This window comes from Macaca thibetana, chromosome 12 (genome assembly GCF_024542745.1).
Source record: "Macaca thibetana thibetana isolate TM-01 chromosome 12, ASM2454274v1, whole genome shotgun sequence".
Lineage (NCBI taxonomy): Eukaryota > Metazoa > Chordata > Mammalia > Primates > Cercopithecidae > Macaca > Macaca thibetana.
In genome coordinates this window covers 32,261,792-32,286,899 of record NC_065589.1, presented here as the reverse complement: position 1 = coordinate 32,286,899, position 25,108 = coordinate 32,261,792, and the positions used below count along the sequence as shown (strand labels likewise).

The window sequence follows — 25,108 nt, the reverse complement described above, 5'->3', positions numbered from 1 at the left end:
ATTAGAAAAACATTTAATAATTCTTCATAATTCACCAGCTTCTAGTGGACCACCATAATTTATACCAAAATGAAAATCAGGATGTGCATGTCACTGCCTCTAAGAAAGGCCGTTTTGAATCAGTTTGTGGTCCCTTAGAAGGACTCTCTCAGCCCACTTGTAGGAATTGAACTGCATTTCCTTGAATTACAGATCTTGGATAGCACTTTGGATTAGTAATCATATGTTCAGGCTTTTGACCTCACATTACTGAACTGATGTTTAATCTGGAACATGACAGTGTCTTATATCTTGCAATAAAATAGGGATTATATTTGTTGTTCCTTCACTACAACACAGGAATAATATCAGAATTGATTAAATGACAGCAGTGAGATTTATCTGCTAAGAGAAAAGCAAACTCACTAGAATGTTCTTTTGTTAACATATGCAGAATTAATGCATAATGATGTCTAGAAAATAACCCTCATGTAGAAACACGATTACCGTGTGATGCAATCTTCTGCCTGCTTCTCATTGTTCATCTTGTGATACAGCACAGCAGCCACTGCCAGGGGGCCTGCATCCCCGCAGAGGAAGGTGATGGAACGCTTGGTTAAGCAGTTCAGACTTTGCTTGACATAGCCATGTGCTAACTGTAGGTAGGCAGGGTCCCCAAATACATCATAAAGATGTAAGTAAAGCACAGCAATACCTGAAAAACAAAAAGAAAGCAATGTAAAGATGAGGAAAGGCAGTTATTTTATTATTTTGGCATGGTGTCTACTCAGCAGTGATTCTTGATAACCTGTAGCAAATATATTAATGATCTGGAAGTTTGGGTGACTTTAATTCTAGGCTCAGCTCTATTAGTAAGCAACTCTACGAACCAGCATAAGCCAACTACTTGTCCTCAGTTTCCTCATTATGACAACTCTATTAAATAATAAGGTCTCTAAGGCTTTGGCCAATAAAGAGACACACAGCCTATTATTAATCTTTGTTGTACTCTGGTTATTGTGTTAATGTATTCTTCTTGATGGTGAAATGAAGTGTCATTAAACTAGGGTTCCAAATAAATGTAATCGGTTCACTAATAATTAATAAGAAATGGTTTGTCATGAACTAAAGAAATTCAAAGACTAGTGAATGAAAACTTCAATTTCTCTTTACGTAAAAGTTTGGTTTGTGAGTGTGTGTGTTTTTTTTTTTTTTTTAGTGAAAAGGTAGTTAATGTAACCAAATCCCCTGCCCCAGTATCCTTCCAAGCAGGGATTATAAGAAAGTTATTTGATAGCTGAGAAAAAATATTCAACCCCTTGATTTTTTTCTCTGTCAAGGACCCACCTACTTTGGTAACTGTAATGTAAAAGCCACCAATGACTTTTGCCTTGGGCTTTACTCGATCAGTTTCTTACCCTCTTTTTGAAGCCTGAAATATGTAATAGAGGCACTGTCTGCATGTCCTGATTTCAAATGCCTGTCACAGTGGAAAGAGCCTTCCCTCTGAAGCCAAATGGTCTCAGGGCAGACTCAAAGATGTGGAGTAGGAAGCCTGCCTGCCTGCAGCATTTCCAGAAACCCATTTTTTCCCTTAAAGTACATTTTCCATCTCATTTGCCATTTTTAGAAGACACAGAACCTCTGTTTAAATTTAAATTAATAGAGCCAATCTCTTCACAGATTTCAATGCAGTAAAAATGCTGTCTGCAAAATTACTTTCCACTGTACTGAGGACAATTTTAAATTTAGATAGTTTTCTCATTTTGCATGGGTAATCTCCAAAGCTTTGTGCTACAGACAATTCAATTTCACATGTATATTAAGGCCAAATTTTCATTTCCTGCCAAAGTTAATAACCTTGACTGCTCTTTCAAAGTGGCTTGGTGTTAGTAATCCCAGAAGCTGATGATCAGATGCACTAATGCTTAAGGTTTGTAGACAAGTGTACAGAACCTTGTGTGTAGGTAATAAAAAAAAAATCCCCTTTTCACAAATGGCTGATGTCAAGAGCTTCTTCTAAAATTAGGTCCTTAATAGGCTTCATCTCCATCCATATCACGCATCTGCAGGTGATCCATTTAAACTGTTACCCTTTCATTTTGCCCTACTATTCCCATTGCTGCCTGAACTCTCCTAATTAAGTTATGTAAGCACCAAAGCCAGATAATGACATGATGGAGATCTGAGAAAATAAAAAGTGATTAAATACAAGCCCAATGATTGTTTTCCTTTCAGACCTTTGTCTCTCATTAGCAACAATTCCTCTTGGCTTAACTATTTAACAAACAAAACCTATTAAGGCTTGCAATTGTAAGATTTGGTGTATTTCTCATGAAAAACAGGTAATCATTTCTCAAGTCTCACAAGAATACATTTGGATTAAAACTTTCTTTTTGATCGGCAAAGAATTATCTTTCTAGTTTCTGGGATTCCACAACCTCAAGTTCCAGTTCTCCCCTACCTCTTGTGGGCCTCTGGATCTGTGAATTTTGATAAGCAATCTTCTGCAGATGATAGTTTACTGTGTCTACATTCCCTGTCACAGAACATCCATAGAGGAAAAGGACTTTAAGTGGTGAGTGCTGCTGCCAATTAGAAAAAGTTTCCTGCACATGCTTATTATAAATCAACCCAGGTCAGGAAAATAAGACAAAATGCATTAAGTCACAGACATTTAATGCCTCATCAGTATTTTATGTGATAGAAAACAACAGAATGTGTCCTAATAACAGAAAAAAGGGGGGACTGCTTGTGGCCAAATGTCTTAAACCTGATCTTTATGATCCTCGACCCTTGACAATAACCATGCATATACCACCACCTCTGAATAAATACCAAAGACTCGGGGATGGTTGGCAAGGTGGGAAATAAAAACACAACTTCAGGGGCTTTGCAGGGAAAAATCACCCAGTCCTAATACATACTCGTGGGCCTGGCTTCAGTCAATGCCTTAAGAAATGCCTTCAAATGCAATGTTTATCAAAATATATATGTTCTTCATGGAAAAAATTATACAGCACTGAAAGACTTAATATGCAAAACACCAGTCCTCTGGTTCACTGTGTTCCTGCCTTCCAGAGGCAACCATTTTCAACAGTTTCAGCCATTTTCTCTAGTATCTCTCTCTCTAACAATATGCTTATGTGCTATCTATTAATTTTTCTATGTCAGACATTTCTGACTCATATTCTACTCTAGAAAATGAGGCGCTACCTCTTGTGATGGAGACTGCTAAGTGGTTTTCCAAATGTATCTCACCTTTCTCTCAACAATAATGCCCTGGATTTTAGCTGGGTATGTTCTTCTGGCTGCTAAGAACAATCTTCTTCATAGCTGGGTATGGCTATGTGGCGAAGTTCTGAACAACAGGATGCAGTGGGAGTAGTGAAGGCAACTTGGGAAAATGTTCTTAAAGGGAAGGCACTGGCCATTTATTTCCTTTTCTACTTTCTTCCTGGCTGGAATGCAGATGTGATGGGGCAGCTAGAGCAGCCATGGCCTACGGACCGTGAGTTGGAAGCTCTGTGCTGAGGGTGGTAAAGTTTCAAAGATCAAAGCCACCTAGATCCTGGCAGACTGTGAAGCTGCCACACCAGTCCGTGGATTGCCTACTTACACAAGAGAAAAATAAACTTCAGTTTTGTTAAAGCCACTGTTATTTTAGATGTATTGTACTGCCATGTCGTGGTAACCCTAATCCTAGAAAAGACAGCTCTTCTCAAAGCTAGAGAGGCAGGCAGAAGCTAGATTACACAGGGTCTAGCAGGCCAGTTAGGATTTGGAGTTTCATTTGAAATGCACCTATTTTAAGCATGGGAAGAATATATTTAGATTTGTTAAAAGTTCACCATAACTGCACTGTGAGGTTTGCAAGGGAGTGTATGGAAGAGTGGATGCAGGAGGAGCAGTTAGGAGGATGCTTCAGGAGTAGGAGCGAGACACAGGGTGGGTGGTGTTAACACGGATGTTGTCAGAATGAACTGGAAAGATACCTGTCTAAAAAGTAAAATCAGCAGAACCTGGTGGGAGATGCGCAGAGGAGGAGACGTCAAAATGCCTCCTGATGAGTAACTTGAACAGCTAGATGGGCAATGGTGCCATCCACTGAGGTGGCAAACCCCTCTGTTGGAGAATCAGGTTTGGGAGGAAAGAGTACAGCTGTATCCATTAATAAATTCATCCCCAAATGATTCTATTCTCTGAAGGACACTTAATATAATGAGAAAAAACACTTCTACTGACTTCTAACATAACAGCCAAAATTGTTTGAGTTTTGACAAAGAATGAGGTAGGGAGTTTCATCTTTTTAGCATTTTCTTTCATCTTTTTAGCATTTTCTTTCATTTTTTTTATCGCAGAATGTGCATCTACTTTAAAATGTGACAAAAGCCAATTTTAGCCAAGTGTATTCTTAGGCTTAAATTTGAATATCACATTACATTTCCTTCTGTGCTGTCTGCTAAGCAAAAAGTAGAATGGCGACATGCTTCCTTCCCTTTATCTTCTCTTCTAGACCAGAAAAAACTGAATGAGATTTAAATTTTGATTGAATTTAATTGTAAAAATCTGCTCTAAACTGAGAGTTTAGAATTATTTTATATTTAATAAATGGTGTTACTGAATGTCATAAGTATGAATATTCTGTATATCCACATGCAGAAGAATGAAATTTGAACCTCATTTCACACTATGTAAAAAAGTCAACTTAAAATGGACTAAAGACTTAGACTTAAGACCAGAAATTGTAAAAAACTAGAAAAAAACATAGAAGAAAATCTACACATCCAGATGTATAGTACTTTGAATTACTACTCCTGCAACCTGTCTGGTTTCTCTAGAAGTGCAGTGTCCAGTATGATACCCTCTAACCATAAATGTCTATAGAAATGTAAGTTAATTGAAAGTAAACACAATTTAAAGTTCAATCTTAGTCACACTAGCCACATTTTGAATGTTCAATAGCCACATGTGGCTAGTGGCTGTTGTGATGGAAATAACATTTCCATTACTGCAGAACATTCCAATGATAGTACTGCTCTGAAGACCAGGAATAGATGTCATTCTGTACAAGAAGTTCGGGAAGTCTGGCACTGTCTCTCAGTTTACCCTAAGAATTTCTTGGTCTTGAAATGTTTAACTATTTAAAACAAAACAATAACAAAAACAAACAAAAAAAAACATGCTGTGAGGACCAAATAAAATTCTGTTGTAATAGAAATCAGTCCTGGCTTCAGTATGAAAGCTGTGAACTAGATTTTTCTTTTCTTTTTTTTTTTTCCTGTAGCTACTACCCTGGGATGGGAGGGTACATTATTTAGGGATACTTCTAAATCTGCAATTTCCTTACTCAGCAACTTATGCCAAGTAGTACTATAAATACAGCCAGCTGTTGAGAAGTAATTAATAGTAAGCCTTTGAATTTCTGAGGGATCATTAGTCCTATTCATTTTGACCAATCAAGACCTTGCTGTGTCTCAAATGCATATGGAGATAAAAATCTCCACAGATATATCTCTCAAAATACTTTTCTGCGATTTTGCATTCTACAGATTATTCCTCAACATTTTTCATTTGTTTTATGGCCAGCTTACAGTGATGTAAAAAGCTTTGTGCCATGGTACTTCAGCCCTGCAATGCATTTTCGTGCAGTTCAAGAGCATTTAGAGACTCCTTTCATGTACTCTGGTAGGGAAAATCATGTTCAGATTTTGGATCTACAAGGCTCATCAGAGGTGCTTAACTAATACACATTAGTTTAGAATGATAGGGAGACAGGAACTTCCTAAAGGAGGGGCACTTGGGTGTTCCAATCTAAGTTCAAATACATTTTTCCCTACTTGAAACTTTAACAGCTCATCAATTACTATGTTTTCTTCTCTTCAGATTTATGAAAAAATAAGAAGTGAAAGTATTCTCTGCAAGTATGACCACCTGTCTTTCTATATCAGGTTGATAATTTCTAGTATGTTCTTTTGTAATTGTTTCTCAATTTTGTGCTGAATGTTGACCATGCGCATTTCCATTCCTTAACAAAATCACATTTGTCTTTAGAGCATTGTTGTTACTGTGCACAGCACTCTCCCCATGCCTGAACCGTAAACAATCCAGAGTAGGACATCTGCCCAGCTGTCCGACTAAAGCAGAGCATCGTGGGCTGTGGCTTTCAAACACTCCAGTGCTTTAACAGGTCATCCGGGGAGGAAACTAGTCATGACTCCACACCTTTAATTTAATAATATTGCCCCAAACAAATGAGTAAAAAAGAGAATAAGGAGGGCAAATAAGTACTCTGAAAATGTGTTTCTTTTCTTCTTTATTTCAGAGCTGACTGTCCAATAGAAAAAGAGATGAAAAAACAAAACAAAAAAAACAGGGAAACATTGTTCGCTTTTCCTCCCCGCAGTGCCCTGCAGCCCACCAACTATGAATTGGGCACTGTGCTAAGTGCTGCTGTTATTGGAATGAAAATGACAAACACAGCCTTCTTGGTGTTGGCTGTAAAAGTCAGATTGTTAGATAGGTCTTCTTTCCTTCCTACCTTTTTTTTTTTTTTTTTTTTTTTTCTGATCTGTGTCACACTCTCATCCTACTCTGCTTCACTCAAGCCCACTGGTGGTGTCTAAACTCTACAACTGCATTCATTTATCTAGTGGCCATTGTGAAGTGCTCTAACCAGCGTAAATCCACACCCGTGGCTCTTTCTACTTGTCCTAACAGCGCTGGCTGGGTGGGACAGGTGAATCTAATGAAGGTGAAGGACACTTGGTCAGGGCTCAAATTAAACACCGAAATGCTGGCTCTGATGAAGAGCTACTTACAAAGAGATCAAACTGCAAAGAGAAGACACCTGGCCAGAGTGACTCCTTTCAAGTAAGTCTGGGGTCAGCAGTAACTAACACTCACATGCTAAATCTGCAGCTCAAAGGCCATACATTTGGTAGATCAGAGGAACAGCATCTTGAAACACTATAATGACTTGCATTTAGAGTGCAAGTTAATATTACTCTAGGGATTATGCTACATATCCTCTTGTTTAAAAGGTTATTTAATATTTGAAAAGAGGAAATACATGCCAATTTTAGCCTCATTAACTTTGTGAGTCGGTTACAGAAGACTGGGTCATGTCTTTCAGAACTAAAGTCCCTAGAGTCCTGTATGAATTTTTTTTTTAAGTGTGAGCTGATCATCCTTTCCCCTAAGAATCATCATAGTTAAGAGTGGGAAAAAAATGAAGTAAGGGCTAGCATTTTCCCTCATTGTCTCTCAAAGACAGCAGTGATATCAGCCATCCCTTGGGTTTACTTAACTTTTCTACTATGTTATCTGCAAGGGAAGCAATACTTTTGATCAAATGTTTATTTCTAACACAAGAACACTTTATCTGCTCATTTAATCCTTTATAATAACAATTCCTTACCAGTGTTTTGTGGTTTCCATTTTATAAAGCACTTTAGAATGTTCTCCCCCCTAGCACCTACAGTCTACCTGGATCAAAACTCAGACCAGCTCCATGGCAGGTAGCATTATGTTCTCTGGTGAGTCCCCAGCGATCTCTGGACACCACTGGGAACCACTCAGTAGCTGACCAGTGGATTTGATCTTATGGGGCCTCCAGTCATGCTATTTTTCTGTACTGTCTGCTGCTATGTATAGAGTCATATATAACAACTCTTAATGGGGTTCCTAAATAACTAAAATGTGTCCCCTGCTACACAAGCCGTGAATACATAGTTCCTGTAAGTCTACTGGGAAAAGATTATGGCTAAAAATGAACAACTCAATGCTTATTGCAGACATATGTCATACATCAATATCACGATGCATTACACTCCCATGTACTAAATTTTACAAAAGAGAATTTTGGTGAAAAGAACTGAGGCTGTTCGTTCAAAATATCACTTATTAACAGCTGCAAGAGCTACCAATTGATTTCAGACTATGGATGATAATTCACTTGAGAAGATCTTTAAGCCTTTTCAAAAACAAGCAATTATGAGGAAAAGCTTCTGTCTTGGCCCAATTAATTTTCTATCCTGAAACCATGCTGAATATATTAATACAAGATTAGGAAGGGAAAAAAACACCTTCTATAGAAAAACACTGGAGAGTTTTTCATTTTTCTAGCTGCAAATGCCCATAAGTCTTCTCAGGGTTTATTTTATGTTCAATTCTAAATAACTTTTTAAATAGTAATTACTCTTGCCTAATAAGCCTTGTTTCCTTCTTACTTACCAAATTTCCTTCATGCTTTATCAGGGCTTACTCTGACTCTTCTTTTACTAAAACACTTAAATCTGACTAGTCATTAGCCATTTCTATGAAGTTTGTATGGCATGAGTATCATGTTGTCATTGTTCAAACTACTCCATCTTATAGTTTGTGAGTAAACCTTCTTCACTTATAAAGTGTACAGAATAAACTCATATGTAGAGGCTGAGAGTAAACACACACATGCACACATGTTCACAGGGTAAAGAGCAGGACTCAAGAGCCAGGCTTGTTTGGGTTGAACCCTAGCATTGTCACTAGCTGTATAACCTTGAATGAAGTACTCAGCCTTGCTTTGCTTCATTTTTCTCATCTGTGAAATGAGGATATGAATGGTATTCTGGCCATAAAGGTTTTTTTTTTTTTTTTTTTTTTTTTGAGACAGTCTCCCTTTGTTGCTCAGGCTGGAGTGCAGTGGCACCATCTCGGCTCACTGCAACCTCCGCCTCCCAGATTCCAGCGATTCTCCTGCCTCAGCCTCTTGAGTAGCTGGGATTACAAGCACCCACCACCACGCCTGGCTATATAAAGTTTTTTTGAGGTTTGGATTAGTGAATTAATGCAACACACTTAAAATGGTGCCTGGCATACAACAGTAGTCATTGGTGTACATGCCTGCACCGTCTTGTCATTCAAATAATAACTGCAGTATTTTATCAATACTTCTTCCTATTTTATCAATAGGAAGAGTGTTTTAATCTTACTCCTGTCCTGCAACAGTCAAATGATCATAAAACTGCAAACTGATGATCTTTATTCCCTTGGGAACCAACATTCAGTCAACCTATTTTATTATTCTTTTTTTGAACATTATAGAAGAATTTAAGTCTAAATTACTGTCTGAAAAATTGATTAATCATAATATCTCATTCCTGAATGAGCATGAGAGAGACCAGAGGGATTTATGGTAATAACTGCCTCTTTTGACAATATGAGACAGCTACAGGGTTTTAAAAATTCTTCCCTCCTTTATTTCCCAGGGTCAGGGCACTTTTACCTCTGCTGTGAATAAAAAAGGTAAAAGTCAGCGATACAGCTTGTAAAACTGCACTATGACAACTCATGGGTGTAAATACATAGGCTTCAGTGGAAATGATGTTTGAGTTCTATTAAAAGTTCATGTTAACCAATCTCTTCACTATATTATACCCTCTGCTTCAATTTTAAAATAAAAGCCAAGATAATTTCAGCTGTAAAAGTTTGTAAAGTAAGTGTAAAGTACTTTCTTAAGCAATTATTTACTTTTTTACATTTCTATTTAAACCTGTACATATCACCCTTATCAACAAAGCATTTTGTATATACGAATTATTTGGAATAATCCTATCCTAAATCCTAATCTTATCTGGACCAGCGTTAATTATCAGACCATCTACATGCTACTGGGGAATGAAACAACAAAATAAAATTGTAAAGTCCTAACTAATTATAATAATCATTTTACTAAGCATGTTTAACACTCAGAAGTACTTTAGCAGAATTCTAATTCTAATTCTACCTTCTATTAGTTTTAATTTTTGTTGAAAAGATAGATGGGAAAAAAAGGAGTCAGTTTTTCAGTTCCAAGTGCAGTGGGCTCTTAAACAACATGGGTTTAAACTGCATGGTCTACTTGTACACAGATTTAAAACATATATATAGCGGAAACTTTTTTGGGCATTTGTTGACAATTTGAAAAAACATGCAGATGAACCGTGTAGACCAGAAATATCGAAAAAATTAAGAAAAAAGTGTGTCATGAATACAAAAAATATATGTAGTTACTAGTCTATTTTATCACTAGGATAAAATATACACAAATCTATTATAAAAAGTTAAAATTTTTCAAAACTTATGCATACTGTACATGGCGCCACCTGCAGTCAAGAGAAATGTAAACAAATGTAAAGATGAAATATTAAATAACTTCGTAAATTAACTCTAGCGCACACTGTATTACAGCAATAACTTCTTAGCCACCTCCTGTTGCTACTTATGTGAAATCAAGTGTTGCTCCACTTAAAATAACATGTGATGTGAATTATCTCTGCTTGAGATCATTATCTCTGTCTCTCCAGTAAATTACATATCACAGTAAGGAGTAATCTCTTGTGATTTAGTATTTTTAATTGTGTTTAGTGCAACATTGTAAACCTTGAATAACACCATGGGACACATACAAAGTGCCACTAGTGATGGTGAAAGTGCTTCCAGGAAGCAGAGAAAAGTCATGACATTACATGAAACACCTGAACTGCTTGATATAATGTAACCATAGACTGAGGTCTGCAGCTGCAGCTGCCTGCCATTTTAAGATAAATGAATCCAGCATAAGGACCATTGTAAAGAATGAAAAGGAAATTCATGAAGCCATCACTGTAGTTACAGCAACAGGCACAAAAACCTTGCATTTTTAGTGAAACTGCAGTACATATTGAAAATGTAGCCTTTATCTTGGTGCAATACTCTAAAATGATTCAAGAAAATGTGAAGTCAATATATGGCAACTAAAAGCAAAACGAATCTAAAGCTGGATAATTTAATGCCAGCAAGGGTTGGTTTGATAATTATAGAAAGAGATTTGGCTTTAAAAAAGGTCAAGATAACAGCAGCAGCAGCTTCTGCCAACCAAGAGGTGGCAGGTACAATGAAGAACAATTGAGGGGAAAGGACGTCTGCCTGAAAAGTTTTTGAACCCTATTCTAGGGGGAAGAATCCACAAAGGACATGCATTAGTAAGGAAAAGAAATGAGCACCAGGATTTAAGGCAGGAAGGGATAGGCGAACTCTACTGTTTTATGCAAATGCAGTAGGGTTTATGATCAGGACTACCCTTATTTATAAAGCTGCCAGCGCCCGGGTCTTGAAGAGAAAAGATGAGCACCAGCTGCCAATCTTTTGGTTGTATAGGAAAGCTTGGACAACAAGAACCTTTTTTAATGGTTTTGTTCCACCAATGCTTTCTCTTTGATGCAGAGAAATTATCTTGCCAGTAGGGACTGCCTTTTAAAGTTTTTTCAATAGTGCACAATGCCCCTAGCTACCCAGAACCCAAGAGTTCAACACTGAAGGCATCAAAGTGGTCTACTTGCCCCAAACAGGTCTCTAATTCAGGCTCTATATCAGGGGTTCATAAGGAACTCTCAGGCTCATTATAAACAGTACTTTATGGAATGGACTGTCAATGCTATGCAGTACCCTGTGGAGACAAAAGTGACTCCATCTTGTAGGCTAATTCTCTACGCTAACTTCTGATTAGCCCCGGCCCCGTGAATGCCTCCTGATTTTTACGTTACTGTCCGTAGTGTAAGAACAAAGGAAGCTTGGTGCTATTGCACAAATTATAGGCTGCGATACACATAGTAGTCTTGCCTGTTTTGGAGGGTTGCCTTTCCCTATGTATGTAAGCCCTGGGTCTCTGGAGTAACAGTGTTGAGATCTTCCTGCCTTGTGGCTGACCAAGACCAGGCTGGTGTCTCTAAGTTCTCCAATAAAACAGCCTTTACTGACAAACTGGATTTTCTGCCTCCTTTGGTTTTTCAGCTCCTTCAGCATTTGGGGGCCACTTTGCATATGTGACCCATTTACGGAACAACCCAGATAGAACATCGTGACAGTCTAGAAGAATTACACCATTGAGACACCATTGTTAATACAGTAAAGCCACAAAAACCATCAAGGCTGAAATAATAAATTCTTGCTTGAGAAAACTGGGTCCAGATAGTGTGCATGACTTCACAGGCACCAATCAAGGAAATCATGAAAGGGATGTGGATATGGCCAAAAAAAAAAAAAGGTGGGGGGATAGGGATGAAGGACTTCAAGACATGAATCTTGGAGAAATTTGAGAGCTAATAGACGCCACACCACAGGAATTAATAGAAAGCAACTTGATGAAGATGAGTTCTTATGAACCAGTGCTAGAGGATGAGGAAGATACAGCGTTAGACAGTCTGGCAAAAGGGTTTTGATTATTCAATGCTGCTTTTGACTTCTTTTCTGACACGGATTCATACATGGTATGGGCACTGACACTAAAGCAAATGGTGGAAGAATTGGCAATGTACAGAGATACTTTTAGAGAAATGAAAAAGCAAAAATGTCAGACAGAAATTACGACGTATATCTGTAAAGTTACACTGAGTGTTCCTGCCTCTTTGGCCTTCCCTTCCACCTCCCTTCACTTCTTCTGCCACCCCTGAGAGCAAGACCAACCCTTTCTTTTCCTCCTCTTCCTCAGCCTACTCAATGTGAAGAAAACAATGAAGACCTTTATAATGATCCACTTCCACTCAATGAATAGTAAATATATTTTCCCTTCCTTATGATTCTCTTAGTAACATTTTTTCTACCTTACTTTATTGTAAAAATATAGTACATATTAAATGTAACACACAAAATATAAATATAAAGTATAAAAATATAATATAAAAGATAAATAGTTAATCAACTATTTATCAGTAAGGCTTCCTCAACAGCAAGCTATTAAGTTTTGGGGGAGACAAAAGTTATACACAAATTTTTGACTGTGTCAGGGGCCTGTGCCCTTAAACTGCACATTGTTCAAGGGTCAACTTTACACATCTAACACTAAACACACAAATGTGTCAGTTCTTCACTAGAACCCTTTCATTTTCAAGATCAACTGAGCAACTGCAACTGAGACAAATCTAGACACACCATGAATGAGGTATTAAGAAGTTGGGCGGCCCAGTTTTGTAGCTTTCTTTAGATTCATGAAGTAGAAACAAAGACATACAATTATGGGGTTTAGTATGAATGGATGCATGGTACAAATTAGGAACTTTATAATTCTGCAACCGAAAATAAGAGTTTAGGAGAAAGCAGAAAAGAACGGCAAATAACTGTTTAATAAAGCTATAAAAATAGTAATGTTTTACAGTATTAAGTTTAGAATCAATTGTAGTCCCTTCTAGATTTAAGTTACACTTAGCTCTAGGAAAATTATTTATGATTTGGCATTCCTGTAATACTTCCTTTCTGTGGCAGGCTTTATGCAAAGACTATTACTTATTGAATGGAAAAACAAAACAAAACAAAAAAAACCCTTAAACGAGTAAAGGTGTTGTGAATCAAAACCCAAATCAATCTCCTTGGAAACAAAGAAGAGACAAAATATTGCCTGGAAAATTTCAAAATATTTTATAGACACTGGTAAATTTATTCCCCCCAAAAGTGAACAGAAGAGATCCTTTAACAGACATAAAAATTGAGGCTCACTGTCCAAAAGCCTTGTGCAAAATACAGGAGTCAAGAAAAAAATCATTTTTCTTGTTATATAGAAGTTATAGCCGAGATTACTAGGTCTTATCCTAAAGTTGACTCTCCTCTTCCTCTATTAACAGAACCCAAGATAAAAGCCTGCATTTCCCACCCTTTCTTCCTAACAAGAGTGACTACGTCCCAGCCCATGCAAAGTAAGCACAACTGAAATGATGAGTGGGACTTCCAGGAAGGCTTTTTAAAGGCAGAGCATGCATTAATGCATTCTTCTTTGCCTCTTCTTCCTTCCAGCAGCCTGAAAAGCTGATGTAATGACTGGATCTTCAGCAGCCATTTTGAACAAGAGGTAAAAGCTAGAGGCTGAGGAATGATGGAGCAGAAAGAAAGGAAGTGGGGTTCCTATTAACATCCTGAAGCTAACTATCAGACCTGGACTGACCAACGCTTTCTGGCCTTCTTTTATGAGAGAAAAATGCACTGTTATTTAAACCACTATACTTTTGTTTTCTCTTTTGGGGTACAGACAGCTGAACCTAATCCTGTCCCAAATCCTAATCCTATCTAACTAGTATTAGCTATCAGCCCATGCTTATACTGGAGAATGACATTTAACAAAATAAGATGTTAAAGTTCTAACTAATTGTAATAACCATGCAGTTTTCTCATGCTGAACAAAGTTAAAGAAATATGATGCGTGTTTCCCAAAGAGTGTCATTTTTTTGAAAGATAACGGGACAAAGTAACATAAAAATCTACACATAATTATATAAACATTGCTTTGACATACAACACCAAATATTTTTATTGTGTCTGTGAATGCATTACTTGGTAATAAAATTGCAGTTATGAATAAATGATACTTGGTAAACTATAACATAATAGGAGGAGAAGGTATTAACACTGTGATTTTATGGGGTTGAATCAGTTTTAGTTTCTTATACAACTCAGAGCTTTATGTTATTTAAACTGTCTCAACACTGGCACAAGGTAGCATTTTACTTATCAAAACACTGGAGGAGGCAGTCTATTTTATGTGGGAATAATGGTTTTTTAACAGTGTTTGATTAGGAGACATTAGGAACCTTGCCTTGAAAACCATTAGCAAATTTATCTAGAAGATTTTACGTTACATCCTAAAACAACCAGCCACTAAAGACATCCTAAACTGCTAACTATGCCAATTTGCCTCAGATGCTTGCCATATAAGCTGCTTTCAGGAACCAGCAATGAATATCATAGATACTTGAGGATTAAAGGTTGAAGGATATTGACATTCAAAGGAGATGAAGCCAGAAACCCAGCACAGCCCCCCGCCCCCCCCCCAAAAAAAATAAACAAACTTGCATTTTACTTTGGAGTGAAATTTCTTTGCTATCTCCAAAGATTTTAACTTTTGGTTTCTCAACTAGCCCTAGCAATATAAGGTTCTGACTAATGACTCTTCCCAACATTGTCAAACTTAATTCAAACTTGAAATCAATCCTCTTATTTTCCCCCTAAAGCAAAGCACCTCACAATAATAATATGAGTACATCTGAGTGGCCAATTTAAAAGTTTAAGTCATTCTTTTGTAATCAGTGCTAGAATTAACTAGTGATCTGTTTCAGTCTTTTTTTTTTCTTTTTTTGGCCAGGAATAACAAAATAATAGAAACTCCATATATGTTAGAAACAGATCTGTAAGTTTGAGCCTTATATATTATTACAACATGGCCATCAAGAGGAAATCTCAAGACAACTGTATATTGTGCTTGCCCTATTTTGTTCAAACCCCGATAATTTTAAATAAATAGTAATGTTCAACATTGACTGATGACATTATCTATCAACCACATCACACCTGGTACACAGTAGATAATAAACGACAGCTGTTATACCTTCCTTCTTGAAACAAAATCCTTTCATTTCATTCTCATTTTGTGTTAAGCTTCTACAATTCATAAAAATCATAAAATAATAAAAGGAATGGTCCAACATTATCTAGTCCAGTCTTATTTTTACAAAACATTGACTTTAAAAGTCCCTGAGATTGTAATTTTACTGGTTCAATCTGTCTTCCCTACCCTTGTTAAAAAAATAGAATCATTTGTCATTATTGGTTGAGTATCTCTTATCTGAAATCCTTGGGACAAGTGTTTTGGATTTCAATTTTTGAAATATTTGCCTTATATTTACCAGGTGAGTATCCCAAATCTGAGTATTGATAATCCTAAATGCTCAACGAACATTTCCTTTGAGTGTCACATCAGAGCTCAGAAAGCTTCAAATTTTGGAGCATTTTGGATTTCAGATTTTCAGATTTGGGATCCTCAACCTGTACTATAGACGAAGACTAAGAGATTGCTATTATAAATAAATTTCTCTCAAGAAGCTTTCAAACTGCAGTCCATAGATCACCATCTGCATCAGGACCACTGATGGTTATAAAAGGCAAATTCCTGGGTTCTGCTCAAGATCTACTGAATCAGAATCTCTGCTATTAGGCCATTTTTATGACAAATTCCACTCCCTTAAAATCAAATTCAAATTCCGTGGATTACAAGCTTATTCCTCCTTGCCCACTCTTTAAAGGGAATGGGAAACACTGAGTCTCTATGCTTTCTTCCAGATTACACAGCTGTCTTTTTGTTTCTCTACATTTGGTAAATTAATTGCAGTTCTTTAACTTTTCTCCTTTTTTTTTTGAGATGGCGTCTTGCTCCATCACCAGGCTGGAGTGCAGTGGCGTAATCTCAGCTCACTGCAATCTCCACCTCCCGGATTCAAGCGATTCTCCTGCCTCAGCCTCCTGAGTAGCTGGGACTACAGGCATGAGCCACCATGCCCAGCTAATTTTGTATTTTTAGTAGAGATGGGGTTGCACAGTGTTGGCCAGGATGGTCTTGATCTCTTGACCTCATGATCCACCCACCTTGGCCTCCCAAAGAGCTGGGATTACAGGTGTGAGCCACCGCACCCAGTCTCTTCTTTGCTTTTTCTCTTTCTCACCTTTTTTGACATCAATGCACCGTTTCTTCCTAAACCTCCTCCAACCTCTCAATGATTGAGACTGGCAATGCAGCAATTGCAAACCAACCAGCAATGACCGCATAGGAGGATTAGTCCATGGAAGTAATACTTTACCCTGTGTTTCTGTATGGATTCCTGTCATGGGTTAACTTTTTAAAATGCTTCTGGACATGTTTTACTCCTGAGATCAATCCTCATTACCTCTGCTTCAGGCAATGTATTTTGGAACTCTTCCCAATTCTTCCCACTGAAATTACATCTCCAAATTAACCATGTAATATTGAAAATCAATTTTTCTCCTCACAAGTATAGCAGCCATCCAAATGTCAGGCATGAATTACATGAATATGCTTACCATGTCCTAAATTCAGGGCACTATTAAAAACCCAGAAGATACTGTGGTTGGGTTGAGGGCACAGCACTCTCCCAGAAGCAATTACTCATATGCAGATGCAGGAAGCATTTAAGGGTGTACCATTCAGAGAGACAGCTCTTGGAAAAATGCTCTGGCTCTTAAGCACAATGCTTATGCCAGCTCACAGTCAGCACTTCATACCTGCCCAGCCAGTGTAACCGGTGCCATCCCGAGGGTCTGCTGATTTCAGGCCTCTCTCCATTTGCTGAAGAAGCTCCCGAATCTTATTGGTCAAGCGTTGTGAGAACTCAGGAGTCAGCTAGATATTAAAGAAAAACAAATATCAAAATAATGTGGGTCACCCAGCTTGCTGGACTATAAGCTATCAAAGACAGAGAGGTACTTCTTTTCCACTTACAACATATTTTTCTACCTGGGAGACTGAACAATTTATTTTCTTTTTTTTTTTTTTTTTTTGAGACGGAGTCTCGCTCTGTGGCCCAGGCTGGAGTGCAGTGGCGCGATCTCGGCTCACTGCAAGCTCCGCCTCCCGGGTTCCCGCCATTCTCCTGCCTCAGCCTCCCGAGTAGCTGGGACTACAGGCGCCGCCACCACGCCCGGCTAATTTTTTTGTATTTTTAGTGGAGACGGGGTTTCATTGTGTTAGCCAGGATGGTCTCGATCTCCTGACCTCGTGATCCGCCCGTCTCGGCCTCCCAAAGTGCTGGGATTACAGGCTTGAGCCACCGCGCCCGGCCTTATTACCTATTCTTAACAACAACATCATATTAACAAAATTTATAAAATACTGTTGTAACTTACGTTTTACGTAAAATTTTTAGTTAAATACTAAAACAGACTGCCAATGATAAACTGGCTCACAGTAATTTTCCACTTAATAGTAATCGCCTATTATTTACACCAATATTTATTATAATAATAGTCATTTTATTAAATTAAGCACAAATCATATGTCTGCTGCTTTCAAACTACTGGATTTTTAGTATTCAAGCTGCAGCAAGGTAGATTCCCTAAAGAAACATCTAATTGCTCTTATTTTTAAAAAATGATTTAAAAAAAAAATAACGTAGCAAAAGAAAAGCAAAACAAATTCATGTGTATCAAGAGCCTCAAGCAGAACAGAATGAATATCAAACTCACCATCATAAACCCAGTGTCTGGCAGAGAATGGGGCTTCACAAATGTTTCTCAATGAGCGAGCCTGTCTGCATCCTTACCCGCTATTAGCTGAGTGATCTGGCTCAACTCAGAACTTATGTTTCAATTACCTCCATAAAGTCAGGATAATAATACCTGCCCCACCAATTTCAAAATGTACGTTGAGGATTAAATGAAATAGTGTATTATAAGTCTTTCTCATTCAGGGATGTAAATGTTGACATTTTTACTAATTTTTTAGCAGATCAAGGGTCTAAGGCAAGTAATAGTTTAGATATGGATTGAAAAATCCACTAAGGCTGGGGCTCTGGGGTCAGTACCACCCATATGAAGGTCCACAGATGCTGTGCAAATAGTGAGGCTCACACAATCATTACGTTATTCTTCTTAAAGGCAAATGAAAAATAATTTTAAACTTCTGCATACACTGAATCAGTTTCTTAAAAAGTCACTTTAGGCCGGGTGCAGTGGCTCATTCCTGTAATCCTAGCACTTTGGGAGGCCGAGGCGTGTGGATAACCTGAGGTTGGGAGTTTGAGACCAGCATGACCAACATGGAGAAACACCATCTCTACTAAAAATACAAAATTAGTCAGGCATGGTGGCGCACGCCTGTAATCCCAGCTACTAGGGAGGCTGAGGCAGGAGAATCCCTTGAACCCAGGAGGCGGAGGTTGCAGTGAGCCGAAATCGTGCCACTGCATTCCAGCCTGGGCAACAAGAGCAAAACTCCATCTCAAAAAAAAAAAAAAAAAAAAAAAAGGTCACTTTATTGTATCCCTCAATAATTTTAAGAACTTGCTGTGATTCCACGACTTGAATTTCACAAAGCCATTAAAATTTCAGAACAATGTTGATGTTACAAGGGTATAAACACTTTATATTACCATGTAAGGATTGCAGAAATAAATCTAACCACTCACATCAGAATCTCATTTTTAAAAATGGGATAAAATCTTAACACTGATAACAGCAAGAAGGCAGTATCAGAATTAACAACAATAGTTTAAAAATACATTAAGATTCACTTTGGAGGAGCATCCTTGATAAGGCAAATCAGACTTTCAACCACATCTGGATTATTTAATCTAGAGCACCACTATGATCCCTTATTTCACACTCTTTAGAAGAAACTACATTGTTTGACAGACACACTCCCATTATTTAACAATTTCTGCAAAGAAGATTTCAACCAGACTTGAAAATACACTTAGTAGGATAAAATATACTTCAGTGTTAATATAAAAGGTCTATAAATCTCAGCTAGATAGAAGAGTGCATCCACATTGAGAACACATCATCTACTGTATATAGATCATATATAATTTATCATCTTGCCTGGCCTTCAAGAGATCAAGAATAATGAGAATGTCTCAGCCTCATGAAGGGAAGTTACTTTCTGTTTGGCACATTCTGCATTTAATAAAGGTGACCTCTGTGAGAATATTGATTGCTTGTGGTAGACCACCAAATTATTCAAACTCTAGCAATAACCTGAAGTCTCTAAAAGTCCTTTTTTATTTTTTCTGACCGATGCCAGAAAACAGACCAGTTCCTTATTGAAATCTTGTGCCAAGAAATTGAGGAGGACAGATCTCCAGGGTTTGATCCCCTGTGTTCAACATTACACAGTTTTAGAACTGGTATGCTACTTTCTTTCTAGGATCTGTCCAAAAACTACATTAGGAAATAAATTACATTCTTACTCTTGGGTCAGGGTTTAAATTTGTACATTTTTCCCCTTAGAAGTAAAGGGTTAAATTCGGCCAGGCACAGATGGCTCACGTCTGTAATCCCAGCATTTTGGGAGGCTGAGATGGGTGGATCACTTGAGGACAGGAGTTTGAGACCAGCCTGGCCAACATGGTGAAACCCTACCTCTACTCAGAATTAGCCAGGCGTGGTGTTGTGCACCTGTAATCCCAGCTACTTGGGAGGCTGGGGCATGAGAATCACGGGTCTGGGAGGCAGAGGTTGCAGTGAGCCAAGATGGTGCCTCTGCGCTCCAGCCTGGGCTCAGGATGAGACTCCATCTCAGAAAAAAAAAAAAGAAAAAGAAAAAGAAAAAGAAAAAAGAAAAAAAAAGAAAGAAAAAGTTAAATTCATAAAAAGCATTTACTTTATAGGCAGCCTAAACAGCTACATTTTATTGAAGGTTTCTGTCACTAGGACAATCCTCAAGTGTTCTCTTTGCCAAGTCAGCATGAAGCAGCAAGTCCTCCTCCAGCAAGATAAGACATATACTTCACCTTGAGAATCTGCACAGTTAGGAAGAATGCAGGCCCAAATGGCCAAAGGGAATCCATCTGACCTGAAGATAATTATAAAAAGCTTTGTTTGGGCAGCTTAATACTAGTCTTAAAATAATCAGATTGACTCCAACTCCATATACATTTTGGTAGCCTTCTACCCTACACCTCTTCTTCATCTCTTTGATTCCTCCTACCTGCATTACTGACCCAAGTTAATCTATAAACTGACAAGTGCTTTAAGGAAAAAACACAGAACCATCAAACCCACAATTAATTTGACAGGGATGAAATCTGTAAGGCCATTATATCACATAAAATGCCTTTTGCATGACTGACAAGTTTCAAAGAAATAAACTAGTAAAATTTTTAAAGTGTGTGCCCTGTTTCCAACTTAACTCATTTTCAAAACTTTTGTTTTTATTTTTTAGAGACAGGGTCTCTCTCTGTCACCCAGGCTGAAGTGCAGTGGTGCAATCATAGCTCACTACAGCCTCAAATCCCCTGGGCTCCAGCAATTCTCCCGCCTCGGCCTCCCAAGTAGCTGAGACTACAAGCTTTCCACCACACCTGGCTAATTTTTTAAAAAGTTTTCGTAGAGATAAGGTCCTGTTAGGTTGCACAGGCTGGTCTCAAACTCGTGGCCTCAAGCAATCCTCCTGCCTTGATTTCCCAAAGTGTCGGGATTAATGGCGTGAGCCACTGCACCCAGCCAAAACTAGGTATTCTTAAAAATACCTGTATTCCTTCTCAACCATTATGTTCACTCAAAAAGTCATGAGAAAACACAGGCCCCCAGTATTTCACATCCAGGTTCTCTTTTGCACAGTGATTTGTGACATACTAACCAGTTTAATTTACAAGTGTGTTTTTTTTTTTTCCCAGCTGTGGGTATGTCCTGTGGAGCGACACTGGTACAAACAACTTCAGGTTTCCTATGTCCCCAAATTCTCTTAGCAGTAATAGTTTAAAGATGTCCTTACCACACACCACCGTCTGCTCTCATAATTACCCTGACCACACTTGTGTGTAATCACAAAGGAATAACACGGCACATGTGAATACTGTTAGGATTCTTCACCTCTTTAAGCAGCAAACCAAAATACATAAAAAATGCCAATTACATAGCAAACTACATATTTGCCAATTTTTAAAATTTATACTATCAATAATTGAGCTTATTTCAATAATGTTAACAATGACGTATTCAACATTATGTTGGAGCTCCAATTGTATATATTAACATGTATTTTTAAATAATTTACATATTTATCGTCGAATCATGTATTTTTTTAAAGGGGGATGCTCAACTCTTTCTTTCAGGCAAAAATGAGCTCCTTTCCGAACACCGTGGGGAGAGGCAGGGATGCAGGCAGCCATATCCCAAACTCACCCTCCCGGCAGCGTCAAAGTAGCCCTCGGCCAGGGATTTGTTATAATCAGCATAAGGATTCGGGAAGGCCCTTTGAGCCATGACGCCGGAAGCGAGCCTGCAGAACAGGGGAAAAAGAGAAACTAGGTTGAGATAGGGGCCTCGGCCGAGTTGCGAGGGCGGCGGCCGGCGCCCAGGTATCCCCTTTCCTCCAGCTCCGCGGCCAACGAGCGGTCTCGGCGGTCCGAGTGGACCTCGGGCCCACTGCGGCCCAACTGCTAGGGCGTGGCGCCTTCGCGAAAAGGCTGCCAGGGCCCTTAACCCACCCGGATGGAGGGGACCCGTTTTGCAACCCCGTTCCCACGCCCGCGACTTGAAGCAAGGGCGCTTCCCGCGTCCTGAAGCCCTCCTCGGCCCTGGCCTCTCACCCAGCAGCCCCGGTCAATAACAGAGGAGGCTCTTTTACCGCCCAGTTTCTGCCAGGAAGACCAATCAGCGCCTTCGCCGCCTCCGAGACCCTCCCCCGCCTCGCTTACAGTTTGTTAAAGAGACAGGAGTGTAATTTCTAAAGGATAACACAGGGTATTTTAATTACGGGGTAGCAGAAGTGAGGACCTAGAATCACGCGGAGATGTGACCAATATTTCCTACCCTTCTTTAATTTTTCTTATTTTTAAGAAGTCAAATTTAAGTACAGAGTCATAAGAAGTAGATTTTTTTTTTTTAATCTGGAGAAGAAAAAGACTGCTTTTAGATCTGAACACTGGTATTTCTGCTGTTCGCAATAGATAAAATTGGCGGGGGGTCGGGGGTAATGTCTCTCCAGGGACGTGCCAAACTTTTTCTTTCATTTCTTAAAAAAAACAAAAACAAAAACAAAACACCACCATTATTATCAACAACAACAAAAATATGTCCAAAGGACAGGATATCAAATAGCGATTGATAATACTTCGGGGACAGCACATGAAAACACAAATTACAGCTCTCAGGAAATTTATTCTGCTCCTTAGCCTCAACTGGACGATAATACTGGGTAACAAAGCTCTTTAAAAAATACTGAAGACCAACAAAGCAGGAGCTACACAACATTCAGTTTCACTGTTTAACAGTCCCTGCTATCTGAAACATTTTTCTTTCATTTAAAATTAAATCCTACCTGGTACATATTAGGCCCATTCTATTGCTGAGAACTTTGGAGTTCAGTTAAAAAGTCAGCCTCACTCTCTCCTTTTCCTTCTCACCAATTTCAACGAAGGGTCCTAGCTCCACACCTCCAACTGGAGAAGCTCGATTTCCACCCCAACTCCCTCCCACCTTGGACTAAGTTTGTCCTTCTGAGGCTGCCATCCCAAATTCTACTCCTAATCCCTTTCCACACCCAGGTTTGCTGTTTTAAAATAGTTACCCTCTTAGGAAGCTTAGTTCCTTTCTTTCTCTCATCAAATTCACGAAGATTTAGCTGACGCCCATAGTGAATCATAAACTGGATATCCCTCATGTTGTAAAAGATGGGTGTTTGAAGGAGCAACTCACAAGAGAGAAAAGGAAAAGGAGAGACATTTTATCAATTTTTTTTTCTTTAATGAGTAAAGGCTTACTATCCATTTATCCCACTCACAGTCTTTAAGCAATTAAATATTACTGTTGTTAAGCAAGGCAGGATGGTAATTGTATATTTTCATAGTATGCCTCTATCTTGTTTTACTAATTCTTTCCCCTAATGATGGACATTGTTTCTAACTTCCATACACAATATTCTTGGAACATGTGCTTTTATGAATCTGTGTGAGTATCCCTGAGACATACACCCAGCAGTCAATTGCTGGATCATATGAGATTCTGTACTTAATTTCCCCAGTGTTGTTAGATTGCTTTCCAAAACCGCTGGACTAGTTTATATTCCCTCCAACAGTATCTATTGTTTACTCCAAGAGTATTCACTCCAGCATATCAATTGTTTATATCATTTCCATCTTCTCTCCAACACTTGGTATTATCTAGTGTTCTAATGTTTGCCATTCTAATGAATAATGTAGAATCTCAGTCATATTTAATCTTTTCATTTTCCTGTGGCTAATGGTGTTGAACTTTCCTTCACATATGTGTTAGAAAATTGGGCTTTACCTGTTCATATCCTTCATTTATTTTTCCATTAGCTATTGCATTGTTTTACTGTTGATTTGAAAGAGTTTTCTTTTTTTTTTTTTTGTTTTTGCATGTGTGTGGGGTATATTCTATATATTAATCTTTCACTTTAGTTATTGTAGATACTTTCTTTAGTCTGTTCACATTTTCTAGGATATCCTTTATTGAATCACAATCTTTCATTTTGATGAAGTTAAACCCATGTAATTGTGACACTGTGATTTGAGGATTTAGCTTCATATTCAAATGTCTTTGTCTACTCATAGACTGCAAAGATGACTTCCCACATTTTATTTTATTCACTTTTTATCTCTTATATTTAAGCTTTTATCTGTAGTTTACTTTTGAAGATGATGTGAGGCATGGGTCCAAACTTATTTTGGGAAGGGAAGTGGAATTATTTAGAATTTAAATATAGTCAAAGCATGTGACTTGTAAACACCCAAAGATTTTAATTGCTGGAAATAATATCTTCCTTCCTTCCTCCCTCCCCCACTCCCCACCTTTCCTTCTCTTTCTTCCTTCCTTTTTGTCAGAGAACCAACCCAGAGAATCCCTCCTTGGTTCTGATACAAAAGAAAAGTGCTTAACGTTTATTATTTGTATTTGTCTACTCAGGCTGCCATACAAAGATCCATAGAAAGTGGCCTGAAACAACAGAAATGTATTTTCTCACAGTTCTGAAGGATAGAAGTCTGGGATTAAGATGTTGGCAGGACTGATTCCATCTGAGGCCTGTCTCCTTGGCTTGTAGATGCCGTCTTCTCCTATCTTCACATGGTTGTCCCTCAGTCTGTGTTGTCTGTGTCCTAATTTCCTCTTCTTATGACACCATCATAGTGGATTATGACTTCATTGAACCTTATAATTTTTTTTTTCTTTTTGAGACAGAGTCTCGCTCTGTTGCCAGGCTGGACTGCAGTGGTGCAATCTTGGCTCACTGCAACCTCTGACTCCCTGGTTCAAGCGATTCTCCTGCCTCAGCCTCCAGAGTGATTGGGATTACAGGCACACGCCACCACACCCAGCTAATTTTTATATTTTTAGTAGAGACGGGGTTTCATCATGTTGGCCAGGCTGGTCTCGAACTCCTGACCTCAAGTGATCAGCCCACCTTGGCTAACCTTACTTTTCCTTAAAGACCCATCTCCAACTGCCACTTGCTGAGATACTGAGAGTTAGGGCTTCAACGTATGAATTTGGAGGGCAACAATTTAGCCCTAAACAGTACCTATGCTTTCACCTGTGGCTATGGTGGCTGAACACATTTGTGGCTAACACAAATTTGACAGTTATAATTTTTTAAGGATCATTTTACTTTTAA

General features: G+C 38.4%; 1 protein-coding gene across 5 annotated transcripts in view; it reads right to left on the bottom strand.

Moving 5' to 3' along the window:
* LANCL1 (LanC like glutathione S-transferase 1) overlaps positions 1-24,555 on the bottom strand; it is a 47,705-nt gene extending 23,150 nt beyond the window's left edge. Inside the window, exons 1-5 of one of the 5 annotated variants that reach the window (XM_050751414.1) lie at positions 24,461-24,546; positions 23,045-23,122; positions 21,658-21,754; positions 17,038-17,155; positions 487-694 (exon numbers count right to left, since the gene is read on the bottom strand). In XM_050751414.1, the coding sequence (XP_050607371.1) occupies positions 487-694; positions 17,038-17,155; positions 21,658-21,754; positions 23,045-23,079 (458 nt within the window). In that variant the 5' untranslated portion in view covers positions 23,080-23,122; positions 24,461-24,546. Of the gene's footprint in view, positions 1-486; positions 695-17,037; positions 17,156-21,657; positions 21,755-21,962; positions 22,146-22,795; positions 22,995-23,044; positions 23,123-24,460 lie in introns of those variants that run through there. The other 4 variants (XM_050751419.1, XM_050751415.1, XM_050751416.1 and 1 more) reach the window with 4 other exon arrangements.
* Positions 24,556-25,108: the final 553 nt, after the last annotated feature.